General features: G+C 50.8%; 1 protein-coding gene across 6 annotated transcripts; it reads right to left on the bottom strand.

Annotated features, from left to right (window-relative positions):
• Positions 1-265: 265 nt before the first annotated feature.
• Positions 266-19746, bottom strand: CARD19 (caspase recruitment domain family member 19). 6 transcript variants are annotated; one of them, XM_064490071.1, is made up of 6 exons: positions 18162-19746; positions 3868-4010; positions 3283-3543; positions 2362-2515; positions 808-1188; positions 266-531 (listed from the first exon to the last, which is right to left on the bottom strand). In XM_064490071.1, exons 3-6 carry the CDS (start codon positions 3433-3435, stop codon positions 416-418), a joined length of 804 nt encoding a protein of 267 aa, XP_064346141.1. In that variant the 5' UTR covers positions 3436-3543; positions 3868-4010; positions 18162-19746; the 3' UTR covers positions 266-415. The 6 variants fall into 6 exon arrangements, 5 of the variants coding, with proteins under 5 accessions (XP_064346141.1, XP_064346143.1, XP_031303159.1 ...); XM_064490073.1 differs by having other exon boundaries at positions 808-879; XM_031447299.2 differs by lacking the exons at positions 3283-3543; positions 18162-19746 and adding an exon at positions 13792-14057 and having other exon boundaries at positions 808-879; positions 1129-1188.
• Between the last annotated feature and the right edge of the window lie 101 nt (positions 19747-19847).

Genomic DNA, 19847 nt, shown 5'->3' with positions numbered 1-19847 from the left:
TGGCAGGAGGGGCTGAAGGTGGGAGGGAAGGGGACATACGGCAGGGGGACAACTGGGAGAGACAGTGAGGCAGGGGGACATGTGGGGCAGGTGGCTCCTGTGGAGGGGAGAGGCCCAGGCCCACAGGGGTCCAGGAAGGCGGCCCGCGCAGGACCTGAGCTTCGGGTTGGACTCAGGAAGCCGAGAGCCCTCAGGGTCAGCCCCAGATAGAGATGCTATTATGGCTTGAGTTGGAATCATCTAGAAAACACTCTTAAGAGAAGGGTTGAGACTCAAACATTTAATATTGCTGAGCACCTTTGTACAGTGAAGGTAAAGTGCTTGTTACAGAAATTATAAATAGTGAGAAAGAAACACTTAGAAAAGAAGGAAGTCCCCGGGGCGGCAAGCGGGCAAGTGGCAGGGCTGGGGTGCGTCAGAGCCCCCCCAGGTCGTCTGTGAGGAAGGCCAGCAGGAAGCGGCTGACGTGTCTGTCAACGATGACGGGGGAGAAGCCCAGGACGCGCCGGGCCCCTGGCAGCACCTTGGGGTCTGCAAGACGAGGGATCTCAGAACTCATCGAGAGGGCACCTGCCCGTAACCTCACAGCATCTCACCAGCCCCACACCTGAGTGATGTGCGGTCCCCCTGCCCAGGGGGCCTGCCTGGCACTGGCTCCCCCCACGTGACCTCACCAAGCTCAGCATGGCAGGAAAGGGACAGCGGGGCCGCCAAGCTGGCCACAAGGAGGGAGCCTCCGCCCATCCGTCAGGGCTCTGCCCCAGGGTCTGGAGAGGACTGGCCGAGGCCCGGCCAGGCAGCACCCACCTGGAGGGCAGCAGTAGAGCAGGAGGGCCAGCCCTGCGGCCAGGCCGAGGCAGGTCAAGAAGGCCATGGGTCCTGGGGAGAAACGCACATGAGCAGCTCCCCGAGCCCCGGAGGGTGGGGAGGGGTCCAGAGGCCTAAGGGACAGGCTTACGCCCTGTGCCAGGGTCAGCCGGGCAGGGACGCCCTCAGTGAGCACCCTGGGGGGGGGTTCTGTCCAGTGAGAAGCCAGGAACGGAACCCGACTTGGAATGGAGAAGCCCCCGAGGCAGAGATGGAGCCCTGGGTAGGGGGACAGAGAGAAGGGACATGGGAGGCGGTTACCCCTGTCACTGAGCTCACGGCTTGCGGTGCCCGAGTCTAGCTCTGTGCAATCTGAGTTCTCTGGAAACAAAATCACAGGGCACAGTTAGTCGTGGGTGTGGGTGGACTGGAGGGGAAGGTGACCGCCCTGCCCCTGGGGAGCCGAGGGGCTTGCCGAGGCCCCGCCCCCCGACCACCCAGGGCCCTCAGGCTTGAGGGCACTGAGCCCTCCAGGCTGTGTTCAGGGGAGTCAGCGCCACGGTTTGGGGTCTTCTCCTTCACGGACCTTGAGGACCCTGGGGTGGGGGGTCATGGTTCCTGGGTAAACACAAGGCACCAAAGGCAGCATGAACACCTGCCTGTCCCAAGTCTGATGATGCTGACATGAGGGGAGGGCGCTTTCTCTTTCCCCAGACCTCCGTGTGGCTCCCCAGCCAGCCAGGTGCCAGACAGCCCTGGCAGGGCCCCCTGGAAGGTTGCCTGACTCCACGCAGGGCTGTGGGCCCCGGACGGCTGGGGTGACAGAACCATCCCATGCTGAAGCTCAGGGCCCAGTCCTGCCAGCCTGTCCTTGCGGCCAGAGACGCCGTCCCAGGTCCAGCTGAGCGGCCTGAGGGGAGATACCTTCTTCCTCCGGGCCTCCCCAGCCACTCGTCCTGGAGACCCAGGTGCAGATGCCTCAGGACGAAGCTGCCATCCACACCTGTGCCTCCACTGTACCCATCCTGGCAGCTCAGAGCATCCCTCTGGGCTCACAAGCCTCCTGGGCCCATAGGCAGGACCCTTGAAACCGAAACACACGTGTCTCTGACCAGCTATCTGTGCCGGACACTGTTCTACAGAAATGCCCACGCCACGGGGATCCACCTGCTGACACGGGCTCAGCGTCTGCCGCAGGGGTCACTTCACTCAAGGCTGGTACCGCCCACGGCCACCAGCTACTTCTGATCAGAAGCGTAAGGATTCCCAGATTCACTAGATTACGGAGGGAAGGGGCAGAGCTGCGTGCATGAGGTGCTACCTTATGTGTAAAAATTGGCACAGGAAAAAGGGCTACAGAGGGACAGAAGGACAGAGACATGCAGAGACATGGAGAGACAAAGAGAGGGAGAAGGGGAGACAGAGATATCCGTAATGCCTGAAATAGTATCTCTCCTCTCTCCAGGGGCCGTACGAGATGCAGCCAGAGGGCGATCTCTGGCAAAGGGCTGAGCAGGGAGACGCCAAGGCCTGGGGACCGGGACACACACTTACGCAGGGCGTGGCGGCTAGGCAGGCAGCTGTGCAGCGGCTGGGCGTGGATGTACAGGGCCCGGTAGAACTCCTGGCAGTCCCGCTCACCGCTCCGCTGCAGGTGGCCCAAGAGGTCACAGAGCCGCACTCGCAGAGATACTTTGGGGTTCCGGAACTAGGGGTGGAAGGCACACAAGAGAAGGTCAGGCTGGAGGAGCCCGGGCTCAGCCCCCAGCCCCAGCTTCCGCACCTAGGTGCTCAGAACACCCATGGAGAGGTAGCAGTCGCCACCACAGCCTCATCCATCCCCACGTGGCACCTAAGGCTATGCGGCACAGCCGCTAATCCTTACACTCCCAGTGGGGGCCGGGACAGGTCACCACGAAAGATGGGGCGACATTACCCCAAGTGAGGGAATTCAGTGGCTTGATGATAGCGTAAGTGATAATTTCTAGGAATATGATTCAAGTTTTAGAAAATAAATAGAGGGTTAAGGAGAAGAAGTTGGCTTTTTGGTGTGGCTGATGGAGAAATGTGTGGTTCTAAAGATTGGTGGGCAGAGTACTTAGCATGGAGAACCCCCAGCACCTGGAGGCTATGGCCCGGTGCTGCCACCTGGTGGCAGTGTACCATCCTACAAAGAACAAGAGTTGAACCTTGAAAGTACAGAAACTGCAAAACGAAGACAAGTGCGCAGCCCCGGCCTATGAGGAAAGGACCCAGGGGGTGGGGGGGCTGCAGGGGACTTTCCTGTTCCTTGTACAAATGTATTAAGCTTTTCAAATTTTTCTTCACAATGAATGTTTATTAGACTTTTAATTACGAGATATAAATTTGAGCCCCTACTTTGTAACTCACTGTACAACTTTTGTAACTTAAGAAGCATCTGGGCCATTAGCAGGGTCCATGTGGATTCTAGTTCCGTCGGGGAATCAATCTCACCTGTCCCCAGGAGAGGCCCGATCCTCCAGACAGCCCTGCACCAAGGCAGGGCGCTGCAGCTCCAAGAGAAGGGCTCACGCAGCTATCCAGATGGGAGGCAGGTCCTGCACCCCAAAGACCAGGCTGGTCTCTGGTACCCACCCCCAGCCCCATGGGGGAACCAGAGAAGTGGGTGTGGTGGGCAAGGTGCGTCAGCTCTCACCCAGTGTTCCTGAACAGGACGGGCCAGATTACACCCAAACTGCTTGCCATCTTGAGCTTCTGGAAGGTGCAGAGTGAAGAGCCCTATGGCACGGGGTAGCGCCTGTCTGGTGTCCCGGTGCCCCCCTCTCCCCTAGGCCCCCCCCCTTTCCCAGGCCTGTCTCATGTTGTGGCACGTTGTCACACATCTCCTGTGATCCTCCCAGCACCTCTGGAAGGGGCCAGCAGGCCTGATGACATATAAAGAGACTAAGGCACAAAGAGCTGATGTTCTGGACCCAAGGTCACCCCAAGGAGACAGGTTTTCACCTCCAAGCTGTCCTGTTCCCGCTTCTCCCAGCCCACAAAGGAAGAGATGGGCGCGCACCCTCAGGCCCCCGGCACCTTTTCCGCGTCCTTGTTGCTGAGGATTTGGGGGTAGTAGCGATTCAGCTGGAGGATAATCCTGTCCACTTGCTGCTCACTCAGGCGCCCGAGACCTGTGAGGAAGGGTGTGTCCTGGACCAGGCGGTCGCAGTAGGTCTGCTCTGAAACAGAAGCAGAGAACATGTGAGCCTGCGTGGCCCGAGGAGGGGGTGGTGAGTCCCACACACCACGACGCAGCCATGGCAGGAACCCTTCACGGCAAGGTCCCCACGCCCGCTGGGAGGTGCACGAGCTGTAAGGATCTGGACTGCTGCCAACATCCCAGCTCGTGCACAGCCCAGAGCTCCCCTCGTGTCCTGCCAGCACCCTTGCCAGAAAATGGAGTGGGTGGGCGCAGTGAGAAAGGTACAGAGTGCTCAAAAGCAGAACAGAGCCTCTGGCTCCTCTCTTCTGTGCCTGAAAAACTCGGGCAAAAAACTCAGAAGGGCGAAGAGTCTGCTGTTTGTGGGGCCTCCCAGCACCCTCGGGAAACAGCCAGGCCTGAGGAAGGGCACAGGCAGCCTGGAGAAGGCCTGAGCCCCAAGCTCCCACGGCCGCTGTTGTCACGGGGACAGGAGATGCGCAGACAGGAGCACAGGGTTTGGGGTGGCCTGTGCTGGCATGGCTGCCAGAAATAGGCCTTGAGAAGCTGCCATCAAGGGAGACCAGCATCCTGCTTCCCAGGAGGCTGGGGACAGCCTTTTGTCTTTTCTTTCAGAATCCGCATTAAAGCATCACTGTTGCACTATCTTTCCCATTAAGAGCATCCCTTAGAATGGCAAGCCTTTAAAGACAAGGGGTGGGGAGAGGTTGGTGGGCCGGGGCCAAGGGATCTCTGAGGGAGGGTCCCGAGTCTCTGCAGCACCAGCTGCCTGACCAGGTGTACCACCCTACCCACCTGCGGCGGCTTGTCTCGTCTCCTGGTGGACCCAGGGGATGGGGGGCAGGCGGAGCTGTGCAGGGGGAGAGTTGCTGTATGTGACTGAAGTTAAGTTGGTATCAATTCAAATCAGACAGTTTTAACTTTAGGATGTTATGTATAAGCCTCACGGTGACCACAGAGAAAATGTCCATAGAAAATACACAAAAGGAAGTCAAAATGTGTTACTACAGAAAAATCAACGCAAAAGAAGGCAGTGATGGAAGATATGAAGGACCAAAAAAGCTTTAAGACATACAGAAAAAAATAACAAAAAGGCAGAAACAAGTTGTCCCTTACAGGTAATCAGTTTAAATGTAAATGGATTAAACTCTCTAATCAAAAGACACAGATTGGCAAAATGGATTTGTGATATGATGACTTATGATAAGAAATATGTGTTTGGTCTTTGTCCCAATTCCTGGCACATGGTGCCTTAAACCCAGGGAATTTCCTAAGTGATGAGAGCCATGAAAAGTGAAAGGATATCTTTTGTTACAATAACAAGCCTCTTTCCACCTCATCTGACTTTGTGTTAACGAGGTGATTTTGGGAAAGCCCCTAAATTAACCACAGGGTGGGAGCTGACTGCCAGGGAGGCCAAACCACAAAATTAGAGGGATGGAACTTTCAGCCCTCCCCATTCCCCTTGCCCCCGAAACATCTGGGGAGGGGAGAGGGGCTGGAGGCTGAATCAATCACTGATGGCCACTGATTTAATCAATCATGTCCGCCTAATGAAGCCTCCAAAAACCCCCAAAGGACAGGGTTTGGAGCACTTGCAAGTTACTGAACAAGTGTAGGAGCTGGGAGGGTGGTCTGCCTGGGAGAGGCACGGAAGCTTTATGTCCCTTGTCACACGCTTTGTTCTATGCATCTCTTCCATCTGGATGTTCATCTCTAGCTTTTGAAATATCCTTTGTGATAAACTGGCAGTAGTAAGTGTTTTCCTGGGTTCTATGACCTGTTTCAGCAAATGATCAAACTTAGGAGAGGGTTGTGTTCAATTTATAGCCAGCCTGTTAGAAGCACAGGTGACAACAACCTGGACCTGTGACTGGCATCTCAAGCAGGGGCAACCTTGTGGGACTCAGCCTAAACCGAACCTGTGGGGTCTGACACTGTCCATGGACAGCTGGTGTCAGAGCTGAGTTAAATTTTAGGACACCCCGTTGGTGTCCACCAAAGAACTGAAGAATTGCTTGGCAGGGAAAATCCAAACATTTGGTGACCAGAAGTGTCAGAAGTACTGGGAAATATGAGCATTGTGTGTAGGAGTAGAAGAGAAACAGAGCTTTTTTCCTCTCAGAATTAAAATAAGATATGATTCAACAATATGCCGTCTTCAAAAGACTCACTTCAGATCTAAAGACAGAAACAGGTTGAAGGAAGAAGAATGGAAAAAGATATCCCATGCAAACAGTAACCAAAAGAGAACTTAGGTGGCTATATTAATATGAGAAAAAAATAGACTTTAAGTCAAAAGCTGTTATGAGACAAAAAAAGTACACTGTATATTAACAAAGGGATCAATTCACCAAGAAGTAATAACATATATGCACCAAGTATCAGAGCCCCAAAATATATGAAGCAAATGTTGGCAGAACTGAAGGGAGGAAGAGAAAGCTTTATAATAATAGTTGGAGGCTTCAATAGACCACTTTCAGTAATAGAATAATGAGACAGAAGATCAGGAAGGAAATAGAGGAGGGGAACAGCCTGAAACTGATGATACCTAACAGACACAGACACAGACACAATGCTCCATCCAACAGAGCAGGACACACATTCTTCTCAAGTGCACAGGGAACATTTTCCAAAATAGATCACAAAACACATTTGGCTACAAAATAAGTTTTAATATATTTAAAAAGACTGAAATCATAAAAAGATCTTTTCTGATCACATGGAATAAAGCTAGAAATCAGTAACAGTAAAAAACAAAAAACTGGAAAATTCACAATTATGTGGAAATTAAACAACCAATGCATCAAAGGGGAAATCACACGGGAAGTCAGAAAATATCTTGAGAAAAATAAAAATATAGCCCATCAAAATCTAAGGGATGCAGTAAAAGCTGTACCAAGAGGGAATTTTACAGCTGTAAATGCACACAGTAAAATAAAAGAAAGATTTCAAATCAATAACGTAACGTTACATCTTGAGGAACTAGAAAAGGAAGCGCAAACTAAACCCAAAGCTTACAGAAGGAAGGAAATGATGAAGATTAGAATGAAGATAAATGAAATAGAAAAACAATAGAAAAACAGAAAAAAACTAGAAAAACAAAACCAAAAATTGGTTCTTTGGAAAGATCGACAAAATTAGCAAATCTTTAGCTAGACTGACAAAATTTTTTTTCTATCAAATTACTAGTATCAGGAATATTACTAAAAGTTTTACAGAAATAAAAAGGATTATGAAAGAATACTATGACATTTGCATGTCAACAAACTGGACAATCTAGATGAAATGGACAAAAACCTAAAAACGCACAATCTCCCAAAACTGAATCATGAAGAAGTAGAAAATATGAATAGACCTATAGCCCGTAAGGAGATTCAATCAGTAATCAAGATTGTCCCAAAAAATAAAGCCCAGAACCAGATGGTTTCACTGGTGGATTCTACCAAACATTTAAAGAACTAATACAAACCCTTCTCAAACTCTAGGAGAGGAGGGAAAACTTCCTAACGCATTCTATGAGGCCAACATTACCCTGATACCAAAACCAGACAAGGATGCTACAAGGAAACTAGAGACCAATATTCATCATGAATACTGATGTAAAAATCATCAACAAAATACCAGTAAACTGAATTCAGCAGCGTAGTAAAAGGACTAGACACCATGGCCAAGTGGGATTTATTCCTGGAATGCAAGTATAGTTTAACATATGAAAATCCATCAAATATTACATTCATAGCATGAAGTGAAAAAGAAAACCCACATGATCATTTCTAGTGATGCAGAAAAAGCAGTCAACAAAATTCAACACCCTTTCCTAATTAAAAAAAAAAAATCAATAAATTAGGAATAGAAGGAAACCTCCTCAACACGATGAAGCCCACAGCAAACGTCATACTCGATGGTGAAAGGCTGAGAGCTTTTCCCCTGAGGTCAGAAACAAGGCAAGTATGTCCACTCTCACCATGTCTATTCAACACAGCACTGAAAGTTCTAGCCAGAACAATTAGGGGGGGAAAAAAGGAAATAAAAGGCATTTCAATGGAAAGGAAGAAGTAAAAATATCTCTGCAGATGACATGATCTTATACACAGAAAATTCTAAAGATTAAAAAAACTGTTAGAAATAACCAACAAATTCAAAAAGCTGCAGGATATAAAATCAACACACAAAAATCAGTTGCATTTTTATACACTAACAATAAACAAACTGAAAAGGAAAATAAGAAAATTATTCCATTTACAATGGCATCAAAAAAGAATAAAATACTTAGAAATAAATTTAACCAAGGAGGTGGAGGATTTGTACACTGAATCTATAAAACATTACTGAGAGAAACTTTAAAAGACACAAACAAATGGAAAGACATCCCATGTTCATGGGTTGAGACTTAACATTGTGAAGATGACAGTACTACCCAAAGTGATCTAGGAATTCAATGGAATCCCAATCCAAAACTTATTAAATGTTTTTTGTTTGTTTTTCATCCTAAAAATTCATATAGAATCTCAAGAGACTTTTATAGACAAAACAGTCCTGAAAAGGAAGAACAAAGGTGGATGACTCACACTTCCTGATTTAAATCTTACTACAAAGCTACAGGAATCAAAACTGTGGTACTGACATTAAGGACAGACATACAGACCAATGTAATAGACTAGAGAGTCCAGAAATAAACCCTAATTTGAGCAGAGGGAAAAAAAGAGCAAAAAGACAACCCACAGAATGGGAGAAAATATTTGCAAAGCATATATCTGATTAGGGATTAATATATATAGAGAGAAAATATAAAAAGTCCTACAACTCAACAACAACAAAAATCCCATAAAACAACCCATACAAAAATGAGCAAAAGACTGAAATAGGTATTTCTCCAAAGAAGATGTATAAATGACAACTAAGCACGTGAAAGGATGCTCAACATCACTACTGATTAAGGAATGCAAATCAAACTACAATGAGATACCACTTCATACTTACTGAGGTGAAACAAATATATGGAGAGAGAGGAAGATGAATATGATGAGGAGAAACTGGAACTCTCATGCATTACTGGTGGGCATGTAAAATGGTGCAACCACTATGGAAAACAGTACCCTAGGTCCTCAAAAAGTTAAACATATACTTACCATAAGATTCAGCAGTTCCACTCCTGCATACACACCCAAAAGAATTGAAAGCAGAGACTCAAACAGATACATGCACATCAAGTTCAGAGTAGAAGTATTCACAAAAGCTCAAAGGTAGAAACAACCTAAGTGTCCACGGTCAGATGAACAGATAAACAAAATGTGGTATACACATACAATGGGATATTATACAGCCATAAAAAGGAATGGAAGTCTAATGCGTGGATTTGACAACACGGACGGACCTTGAAAACATTATGCTCAGTGAAATACATCTGATACAAAAGGACAAACATTTTATGATTCCACTTACATGAACTATCTAGAGTAGGCAAATTCTAAAGACAGAAAACAGAAGAGTGATCACCAGGAGCTGGGGACAGGGGAGAAAGAGAAGTGATTGTCTAATGGAGACAGTTTCTGTTTGGGACAGTGATGGAAAGTGCATGGTGGTGACAGTTTCACAACACTGTGGATGTATTTAATGCCACTGAAATGGTTATAATGGTAAATTTTATGACTATATATTTTTACTATACACATAAAAGTGAATGGATAATTAAACTGTGGTTCAGTTTAATAAATTATAATGGAATATAATTCAGTGATAAAAAGACCTATGAAGTCACAAAAAGACATGGAGGAAACGAATGCATTTTGCTAAAGGTTAAAGAAGTTGGTTTGAAAAGGCTACAAATTAAATGATTCCAAGTACTCCAGAAAATGCAAAACTGTGGAGACAGTAAAAAAAAAAAAAAATCAGTGGTTTCCAAGGGTTAGGGAAGAGGGAGGGATGAACAGGTGGAGCCCAGGGCAACTACTCTAATGATACTCTAACGGTGGACACAACACATTATGCATCTTTCAAAACTCATACAATACACAGCACAAGGAGTGAACCATCATGTAAACTATGGACTTCAGTTAGTAATAATGTATCAACATTGGTTCATCAAGTGCAAACAAACACACCAAACTAATGCAAGGTATTAATAATAGAGGAAACAGGATGGAGGGACCCTCCGTGCTACCTACTCAATTTTCTGTGAACTAAAAAGGCTCTAAAAATAAAATCTACTAATTAAAAAGAAATCCTATTTGGAAATTCCACTGTTGAATTTTTAGGGAAAAAAAAAATGGTAGTTACAGGAAGCAGATGAATTGTTGGGCTGGGTGGGGTTCCCCAGGAAGGAGCAATAAGAAACTTTCTGAAGTGACAGAAATGTTCTGTGTCACTTGGGCCTGGACTGGTTGTTTCATGGGTGCAGACATGTGTCAAAACTTACAGAATTATTCACTAAAAATAAGTGTACTTGAAGTAAATAATACCACAATAAAACTGATTTTTTTAAACGAGGTCATTGTGTTGGAACAAGAGGGGTCTCCCCCCCAATTTCTTCCATGGGCCCAACTCAACAGGCCATTTGTCTTCCTCATCGCTCTTTCCTGATGCCACCTCGTCCTGGATGGTTCTTCCCCCCAGAATGTGAATTTCTAATTTCTGATTCTCCCAGCCTCTGAAAGTCTACCTTGAAGTCAGAGTCGCCAACAGCCCCAACATGGTGAGGAAGCCACAGACAGCGATGCAGAAAGACCTGCCATCACCACATGGCAGGACCCTCCTGGCCTCTGACTTCAGCGCCTACAGACTCTGTGATTAAAGAGTTAAGAATACTGGCCATAGTTCATGGTGTGTGCCCCCTGCTTGGGCATTCTGTGCATATAGATAATTTCATCAGCTTTGCAACCACCCCCATTTTCAGAAGGGGACACTGAGGCACGGCAAGTTGATAAGGTACTCACCTGCCTAACACCTCAACCTGCTAGGGAGTGATGGATCGAGGTCAGGACCCAGGCATGGGACATCCAGATTTTCTGCCTCTCTAATCGGCATGCTAAATAACTATGCAGTTAGCCGTATCATGTCTGCTCCTGGTCAAGCCATAGTCTTGCCCAGCACTGCCCGTGTGTGCACCTGTGCACAGGGCGGGCACACAGCAAGCACTTACTGCGGAGTTTTGAAATGCACGGATATAGGTCCAAGGCTCAAGGGTGAGGGCTGTCAGGAGACAGTGGCTAGCACCTTGCAGTGGCTCCTCCTACACTGCAGGCTGCTAGCCAGGTGGGGCCTCCATTGCCTCGAGCTGTGAGTCATTTGGCACGATGGCATAGCCTGGGGGGCCGAAGCTCCGGGCTCTGCCATGCCCTGTGCTTCCTGCGGTGGTTGTGAGCTGTGCACGCAAACCACACCCCGGTGGCCACCCAGAGGCGGGAGAAAGTACAGGAAAGGAAACCACTTTGGTCCCAGGTGCTGATAAACAGTCCCAGACAGTTTTCAATGCAACAAAGAAGAGGAATGCTCTGGCACAAAACTCAGCAGACCTTGGCCAGCAACCTTTGCTAAGCCCTACCTCCCCTATCTTCTTGCCCAGCTGGCACCACAACCATGGACGCCCCCAACCTGTTACCCCGGCCTGGCACTCGAGGCCCTGGGGGAGCTGGCTCCATTTGCCCTCCCAGGCCCCCAGAGCCATCCCTGCACAGCAGCCCCCAACTGTGTCATACTGCCCAGGACCCCCACCCTTGGGACAAGAACACCTGTCCCTGTGGTTCCCGCCTGGCTAACTCGTGCTCAGTTCACTGTCCTCACCACAAGAGCCCTTCCTGAGTTCCCTGGCCCCCGCCCCACCAAAGTCCAGGTGCTTGGGCCTCAACCTCCCTTCCAGAATTGAATCCCCTCCTGTCCCAGTGCCCAACCTGGCCTCAGGCACGGGGCTGAGAAGCCTCAGTCCCCAGCACACCACAAGGCAGGGCCTGGTTCTGCAGCTACAGCAATTGCTGCAGTGACACCTGGCCAGCGTTAACCCTGTGAGCCCACATCGGGCCCCACACACTCACCCTGCAACCCACCACAGAGGCCCCAGAACCAACACGAGGCAGGCGCCTCCTGGTGCATGGAGATGGTGAGCCAGGAACTTGGGGCTTGCAGCCTTGCAGGCCTGCCCATTTGACCCTCCTACCCCTGCACTCTCTGGGTCCTGGTTCCCCATCCCAAAACTGAAGGGCTCTGAGGGGAGAGCTCTCCAGAGGCCCAGGACACAGAGACAGCAGGGAGAAAGGGAGACGTGGACCTGGACAGGGTCTGGTCCTGGCTCTGCCACTGCCTGCCCAAGCGGCCTGGGGCTTGGCACTTGCCCAACCTTTGCTTCCTCATCCACGCATAGGAAGGATATTCCACGTTTCCCCCATACAGCAGTTCTGAGTGGGAGATGCCCGACGTAGGGCCAGGTGCATAGTAGGTACAAGAGACGCCTGAACAATGTCGGGGGTTGGGGCACGAACCCCTGAGCAGTTGAAAAGCCGCACGTAACTTTACAGTCGGCTCTCCGTATCCATGATTCTGCATGCGGGGATTCCACCAACCTCGGACTTTGTAGTACTATGGTATCTTTAAGTATCAAAAAAAACCCAATCTGGATATAAGTGGACCCTCACAGTTGCAACCCCAGTTGTTCAACGGTCAACTGTGCTCAGAAACAGCAGCCACAGATAAAAAGGGTTCAGAGCGATGACAGGGGAGTGGGTGGCAGCTGGGGTCTCTTCTGGCTTAGGCTGGGACACTGGTGTCTTGGAAATCACCAGGTTCCTGCCCATGAAACCCTATTTGTGTGCAGGACTCAGGCTGGGAATCCAGTGAGGGCTGGGGAGAGAACTGGGACTTCTGGGGCCTCCGTGGTCCCCTCCTAGGTGACTTATGCCTCATGAAACAGAAGAGTGTGGCTCTTTAAATGAGCTATGGCTTCTGGAAGCCACCACATTCCCTGACCATGCTATCATGCGGGTCATCACCAGCCTACCACCCTCATGGAGCATCTCCTACAACGGAAGGTCCACAGAGAAAGGCCACCCTTAGGCTCAGTTAGAATCAGGAAGGTGGCAGGCAGGTCCCCATTCCAGAGAGGCCCTGGGTGGGATGGCTTAGCTGGAGATCCCATCCCGGGAAAAGAGGATGGAGGGGCTGGAGTAGTCCAGTATGGGACACAATGCCTTGAGAACTGAGTCTGTGTCCATGATTCCCCCGAGTCTGTCCCTGGGCAGGCGGTGCACCGTGAGAGGTGCCGCAGAGTCCCATGGGTACCACAGACTGCCCAGGAATGCACCACCTGTTGGACATTCTACTAGGGTGGCTGTGAGAATGGAGTGTCTGTATCTCCTGATAGAAGCATAGTAGAACCTCAGAGAGTATTCCTGGGGCCATCTTTACTTTCACCTCCCGCTGTCAGGCTGCATCCCCACTCCAGCATCTCCCCACCTACAGACGTGCATTGGCCCCTGCCCTCCAAGAACTCTCCAAGATCTGCCCCCCAGCCACTAGAACCTCCCATGGTCTGACCTGGCCTCAACCCCCAGCACCCTCCAGGGCCTGCCCATGACCCCCGCCCCCCAGAACTTTCCAGGACCTGGCCTGGCCTCGCCCCTCAAGAACCCGGCCCCGGCCGCGCGCCGCTCTGCCATCGTGCCGCCGACAGGACACGCAGTCACGGGCAAGGTCACTCGCACTGCATCGAGGAGGGGCCCCCGGGGTGGCACTGGGGCACCCGTACACCATGGGCCACCGTGGCCGCGCGCCCGTCCCGTAGGGCAGGCACGACGCTGGACCGCGCTCACCTGTCATGGCGGCGGCACGGCGTGCACCGAGCCGGCCCGGCCCGTCCCCCTGCAGCCGTCCCTCTGTCCGGTTGTCCGTCCGCTGCCGGTCGGCCCCAGCGACCGCCACCCGCTACGACGAGCTTTCTCCCGGCGGGCCCCGCCCCCGGCATCGGCGCTACTAAGCTCTAACCCCGCCCTCACGGGGCCCACCCCTTCCCGTTAGGCCCCGCCCGAGGCGTAGGCGGCGTAGCCGCGAGGGTTTCATCCCTCACTCGAGGCCCACTTCCTAATGCGTGGGCTACGGACGGCGCCGAGAGCCCTTAGCCCCGCCCCCCGCTGACCTCCGCTAAGTCACGGCCGCAGCCCTGGACCCGCCCCTCGCTGAGCCCCGCCCTCCTCAGCTACCGGGCCTCCAGTAGCCTTGAGCCTCGCTCCCGCAGGCTTGGGGAGCCCGGAGCTCCGCCCCTCACTGAGTCCCGCCCCTGCCGTCACCACCAAGGCTCTGAGTCCCGCCCTCTCCCACGCGGCCCCGCCCCCGCCGGCGTTTCCTGCGTCTCCGAGACGGCTCTAAACACCGCTCCCATCCTAGGCCCTCCCCTTTCAGCTCCCGCTACGTCGCCGCCGCCGCCCTGAGCCCCGCCCCTCACTCGAGCCTCACGCCCAGCTCCCGGTGCACCCGCCGCTGTAGTCTACCGGCTCCTCGCCGACCCCTCCCTGTCTTGGCCTCATCCTGCTGAGCGCTTCCGGGCACAGTCCATCTTGCCATTGAGCCCACTTCTCGGAATGAGGGAACTGGAGAATGGGTGCAGTTGTTCGCTGGAAATCCTAAAATTTTCTGGCCGAGTCATAGTGGTCACTACACGGAAGCCATCCCCTCCCCAGATACTGAGAGTGAGCCTGGACTGGCTTGCCTGGGAGGCCCAGCACGGGCCTTCACCAAGTCTTAGGATAACAACAGGCAGGGCCTCCCTCCCTAGGGCAGTAGGGCTGTGTAGCCTGACCTGGGGGTGCACTAGGGCAAGTCCAAGTCAGCTGTAGATCCCCGAGGCTCTCTCCTCTGGGAGCTGTGCACAGGCCACACAGGACCTTTCTGGAGGGGTGGGGGAGTCTCCTCCAGCCCACCAGTGGATCATGGTCTGACGCCCATTACTCAGCATCCTTCATGCTGTGTCACGTCTCTGCAGTTAAAAAAATGTTGCCCACCATCAAGCCATCAGCCACTGCAGCACCTTCCTTGAGGGGAATTCAGGATGGAGAAACAGGATTTTGGCCTTAGTTAAGATGCGTATCTAAAGAGTAATTTCAGTGAGCCCAGATTTTTGCATCTTACCGAATGTGGAAAAGCACTAAGATCATTAATTTTAGATAACTGCTTTTGTGATTAGCATAACCTTTTGGTATTTGAATACTTTTTTTTCCCAGCAAAAGCTCCTATATATCCTGGCTCCTCCTTTACCTCTTTGGAACAGTTCCTTAGAGCTACCTAAGAGACTGTCTCCCCAGCTATAGTTCTTAGCAAGGTCCTTGAATAAAACATAACTGGCAACTTTCAGGCTGTGTTTTTGTTTTTTTTTTTAAAGACAACAGCTCCTAGCATTTGCTTCCCCCAGTTCCTTTCACTCTCTAGAAGTACCATAGGGTGGGGTCTGGATGGACGAGGGACACAGTGGGGAAGGGGGTGCTCTGAGGCCCAAATCCTTCCAGCATTCCAGGCCACTCCTACCCAGGGACAGATGGGGAAACAGGCTCAAGAGTAGCAGACTTCTGGACTTCACCCAAAGTCCAGCAGCCAGGACAGGGCCTCCCAGGTGCCGGATTTGCTACAAGGTCTCACCCCCTGGCAGAATAGACCCTGTCTCCCTCAGGCTGTGTACTCTAGGCCAGCAAGGGAGGAAGCCCGTGGCCTGGGCTGGGGGCTACCAGCCTGATCCCTACCCTACAAGTGGCAGGTGGATGATCAAAGGGTAGGCCCTCAGCGCTCCTCTCCCCAGATTAGGGGTGCAGTGTCTCCCTCCTTGCCCACTGCCCCTACTGCCACTGCACGATGTGGACTGAAGGTAAGCACTTGGGCAGGAGGCCGGGCCATCAGTAACGGGAGAGCAGGCCTCCTGGGGACCGTCACCTGATCTGCCAAACACGGTGGGTCTCACACATAGAGGGAAACAGATTGCCCTGTGTGGACTCCTTGTGGCAAAATGACATCACTCCCCACCTGTCCCTAAACATCCAGGATGCACTGGCCCTGACCCTCACCCCCACCACTTCCACTTCTGACTTTTGCTTCCTTTGACTTTTGTAATCCTGGCAATGCTTTATCTGATCAGAAAGTAAATACAAGTTTAAATTAGGCAGGGAGAGCTCATTCCACAGGGTCTGTACTTGCCACTCCCCTGATCCTCTCTGGGCGGCCCGCCCCTCCAACAGGTCCGCAAAATCAAAAAGCAAACAAGAAACTGGGAAATGCTGGCAGCTCACTTCACTAAGGGCTCATCTCCCTAATTAATAAAGAGCTCAGAGAAATTGGAAAAAAGAGTTCACCACTCCTATATTCAGAGAAATAGGAGACACGCCTAAGGAGCTGCTCAATTTCATTCACAGTCAGAATGTCATGTTTTATGGGTCCAACTGGCACAAATTTAAGATCCTGGTCAGGCTTTCTGTGGGCCTGGCCGTGGGAATACCCCACAAAAGGGCACCACTGAAACAGAGCAGGACCCAATGAGGCCTCCCCAGGACAGACTCCTCCCCCATCGTGTCCTCCACCTGCCTCTTGTCTACAAACTTTAGTCAAAGAATAAGTTTAATCAGAGAAATAAGAAACTGCAGAAACAAAGGAAAATAATCAAGCAAAACAAAATAACAATAATTCAGTCATTAAACAAAGCCAAGGACCTTTAGTTCCTCCTTAAGAGCTATAGATAATATTCTGAGCCACATCCTTTGAGCTGTTTTGTAGATCCTGAAACCCCCACCAGGTGCAAGAAGTTAACTACATGATGACCAGACTGTAGCCATTACAGAAGCTGCCACAATTCCCAGAAGTGGCCTCAAAGAATTGGGAACACACCGACCCTGGAACCGAAGATTACCTGTACTTGGAACAATCAAAAATTGACACAATATTGTAAACTGACTATATATAGGCACACAAAAAAAGAAGAAACCAATCAAGATGACACTGATCAGACCACCACATACTCAACTGACTGTGCTGTTCTGCATGTAGCCCCTCCCTCTGTCTATACACCCCTGAAACTGCCCTGTAAAAACTTGTCCATTGATTGTCAGTGGGGGAAGGGGGCTGGTGTGGGGGTTGGCCTCTGGACAGGAGTCTGCCCCACACGTTTGCTGGCCTCTGGGAATAAAGCAAATTTTCCTTTCTACCAACATGTGCCTATCTTTGTATTGGCTTTCACCAGACCTGCGCTTTGGTAACACCACCACAGGCTCGCAGTCCTGCCTCTCAGGCACTTCCTGCTACCCATCTCCCTACTAGAATGTCAGTTCCTGAGGACAAGGCCATGTCTACTTTGGTCACAGTGCCAGACATACAGCAGGTGCTTCTGTAAATGCACTTAGAGCCTAACTAGATGAAGAAAAAAAAAAAAAAGAAGAGGGTACAGGCCAGAGGCAGAAGGAACAAGGCATGCCTGTGGGCTAACAGGCAGCCTGCCTGGTCAGAGGTGACCATGTGAAGGGATGGGGTGGGTGATAAGGGGCCTGAACACTGAGGCGAAAGGACCCTCTCCTCTCACGTTCTCACATGGCCAAGGGCCACGATTCATTCATTCACTCATTAATTTATACAATAAATGTCTCCTAAACACCTGCCAGGAGCCCAAGACAAAGGTAGATTATTAATGGGAAGGCAGAAGGGCCCAGCTTCCACAGAGCATCCACTAAGGGCAACAAAACACACATCTGAGTGCAGATGCTCAGCGTGGAGAACAGCTGGTGGCTAGAGGCTACCTGGGAGGTTGCCAGCCTCCAAGATGGTCCCTCACATCCTGGGTCACACCCCTCTCCTGTCTCCTCTCCGGCAAATCAGGCTACTCTTTGCGACTGGTGAAATGGGCAGAGGTGATGAGTTTAACTTCTGTGGCTGGGTCATAAAGTGCCCTTTGGTTTCTGCCTTTCCCAGACCACTCTCTCAGGGGGAGCCAGCTGCCATGTCGTGAGGATGCCCAAACAGTGCTGAGGAGAGCCCTGTGTGGGCAGGAGCTGGGCTCCCAGACAACAGCCGGCACCAGCTTGCCAGGAGGGAGTGAATCACCTTGGAAGTGGATCTCCTGCCCCAGTCAAGCCTTCAGGTGAGACTGCAGCCCTGACCAACATCTGATTGCAGCCTCGAGAGAGACCCAGAGCCAGAGCCACCTGGCAAGCCTCACCTGAAACTCTGAGAGATAATAAACGATGATGATTGTTTCGAACAGACGGGTGAGGTCAGGTGATGATAGGCAGGTCACGTAGGGTCCTGCAGGACAGGCAGCTGAAGGCTGACGATCTGAGGGTTTTGAGCTGAGGGGAGGGCATGGAGATCTGCTTTGATTTATATGTTTTTAAAATAACTACTGAACACACAGAATTGGAAGCAGGGTCTCAAAGAGATGTTCACACACCCATATTTACTACAGCCTTATTCACTGTAGCCAAGAGGTAGAAGCAACCTGACTGTTCATCGAGGGATGAATAGATAAGCAAATCTGGCGTACATACATAAAGTGGAATATTATTCACCTTTAGAAAGGGCAGAAATTCTGACACATGATACAACATGGATGAACTTCAAAGACCTTAAGCTAAGTGTGATATTATGATTTATAAGGAGAAACGTGTATATTGTTCTTCATCTTGGTTTCTAGGACAGTGCTTCTAAAACCCTAGGAATTTCCTAAGTGGTAAGAGAGAAAAAGGTATCTTTGTTATGTTAATTAGGTAAATTTGGGAAAGCCCCTAGGTCACCTAAGGATGGAGACTGGTTGCCACGGGAACCAACCCTGTGATTAGAGGGTTGGAATTTTTAGTCCCACCCTCTGACCTGTGCTGGCAGAGGGGCTGGAGGTAGAAATCAATCACCAATAGCCGATGATTTAATCCATCTTGTCTACATAACAAAGCCTCATAAAAACACAAAAAGGACAGGGTTCAGAAAGCTTCCAGGTTGGTGCACCTGGAGGAAACTCCACACCCCTTTCTCATTACCCTGCCCTGTGTATCTCTTCCACCTGGCTGTTCCTGAATTACGTCCTTTTATAATGAATCAGTAAACTAGTAAGTACAGTGTTCCTAGGAGTTCTGTGAGCTACTCTAGCAAATTAACTGAACCCAAGGAGGGGCACAATGTAAAAACCACTACATACCAAAGTGAGCAATGCACACACCTTCGGGCCTCACAACTCCATTCTGGAACTCACCCGATGGAACAGCACCCCAGAACAGAAAGGATGTCAGCAGCAGTGTGGCAGCTGAAAACGTGGGGCTACCCAGGCGTCCCTCGCTGGGGGCTTCCCACGTGAATCAGAGGACAGATGGACTGCCCTGTGTAGCCTGTACCAAGATGTATTTGTTAGTGGTGGAAAACATGACAGACGTGGCTTCAGGGGGCAGCACAGGCTCCTTCAGGACCACCGGCTCTTCTTCGTCAGGGTGTCCTCCCAATGACCCCAGCTGCAAGAGGCTGCAGGGCCTCCAGGAAGCAGGAAGGGTCAAAGGGCAAACCTCAGTGAGGTTCTTCAATGGCCAACAGGTCACACGTCAAATTTCAAAAGGCTGGAAGGTGGATTTCCACTGGCCCAGGAGAGACAAGGGGTCAGACTGCCTCCCTTCATTGGATAGAATGCAGCTGCCATGATGTGAGGAGGCCCAGGCACTAGAGGTGGCCACCACTTCACGAGGTCTCTGCTGACAGCTGGCAACAACCCAGCCAGCCTTCAATATGACCCAGTGTGTGCCACCATCCGACCACAAGCACACAGGAGGGGCCCCAGTGAGCGCTGCCCAGCAGAGCCCTGGCGAGCCTGGAACCCTGAGCTGGAATGTTAAGGGGACTGTAGTTTTACGTCACTATGCTTGAG

This window comes from Camelus dromedarius, chromosome 10, assembly GCF_036321535.1.
Source record: "Camelus dromedarius isolate mCamDro1 chromosome 10, mCamDro1.pat, whole genome shotgun sequence".
Taxonomy (NCBI): domain Eukaryota; kingdom Metazoa; phylum Chordata; class Mammalia; order Artiodactyla; family Camelidae; genus Camelus; species Camelus dromedarius.
This window is presented reverse-complemented; position numbering and strand designations above follow the sequence as displayed.

Coding starts and splice junctions, on each gene's coding strand:
- CARD19 (XM_064490071.1), bottom strand. CDS start 3,435: ATGGGGCTGGGGGTGGGTACCAGAGACCAGCCTGGTCTTTGGGGTGCA. Junction 1,189..2,361: donor GCCTAGCCGCCACGCCCTGC/GTAAGTGTGTGT, acceptor TTTTGTTTCCAG/AGAACTCAGATTGCACAGAG. Junction 532..807: donor GCTCTACTGCTGCCCTCCAG/GTGGGTGCTGCC, acceptor CTCGTCTTGCAG/ACCCCAAGGTGCTGCCAGGG.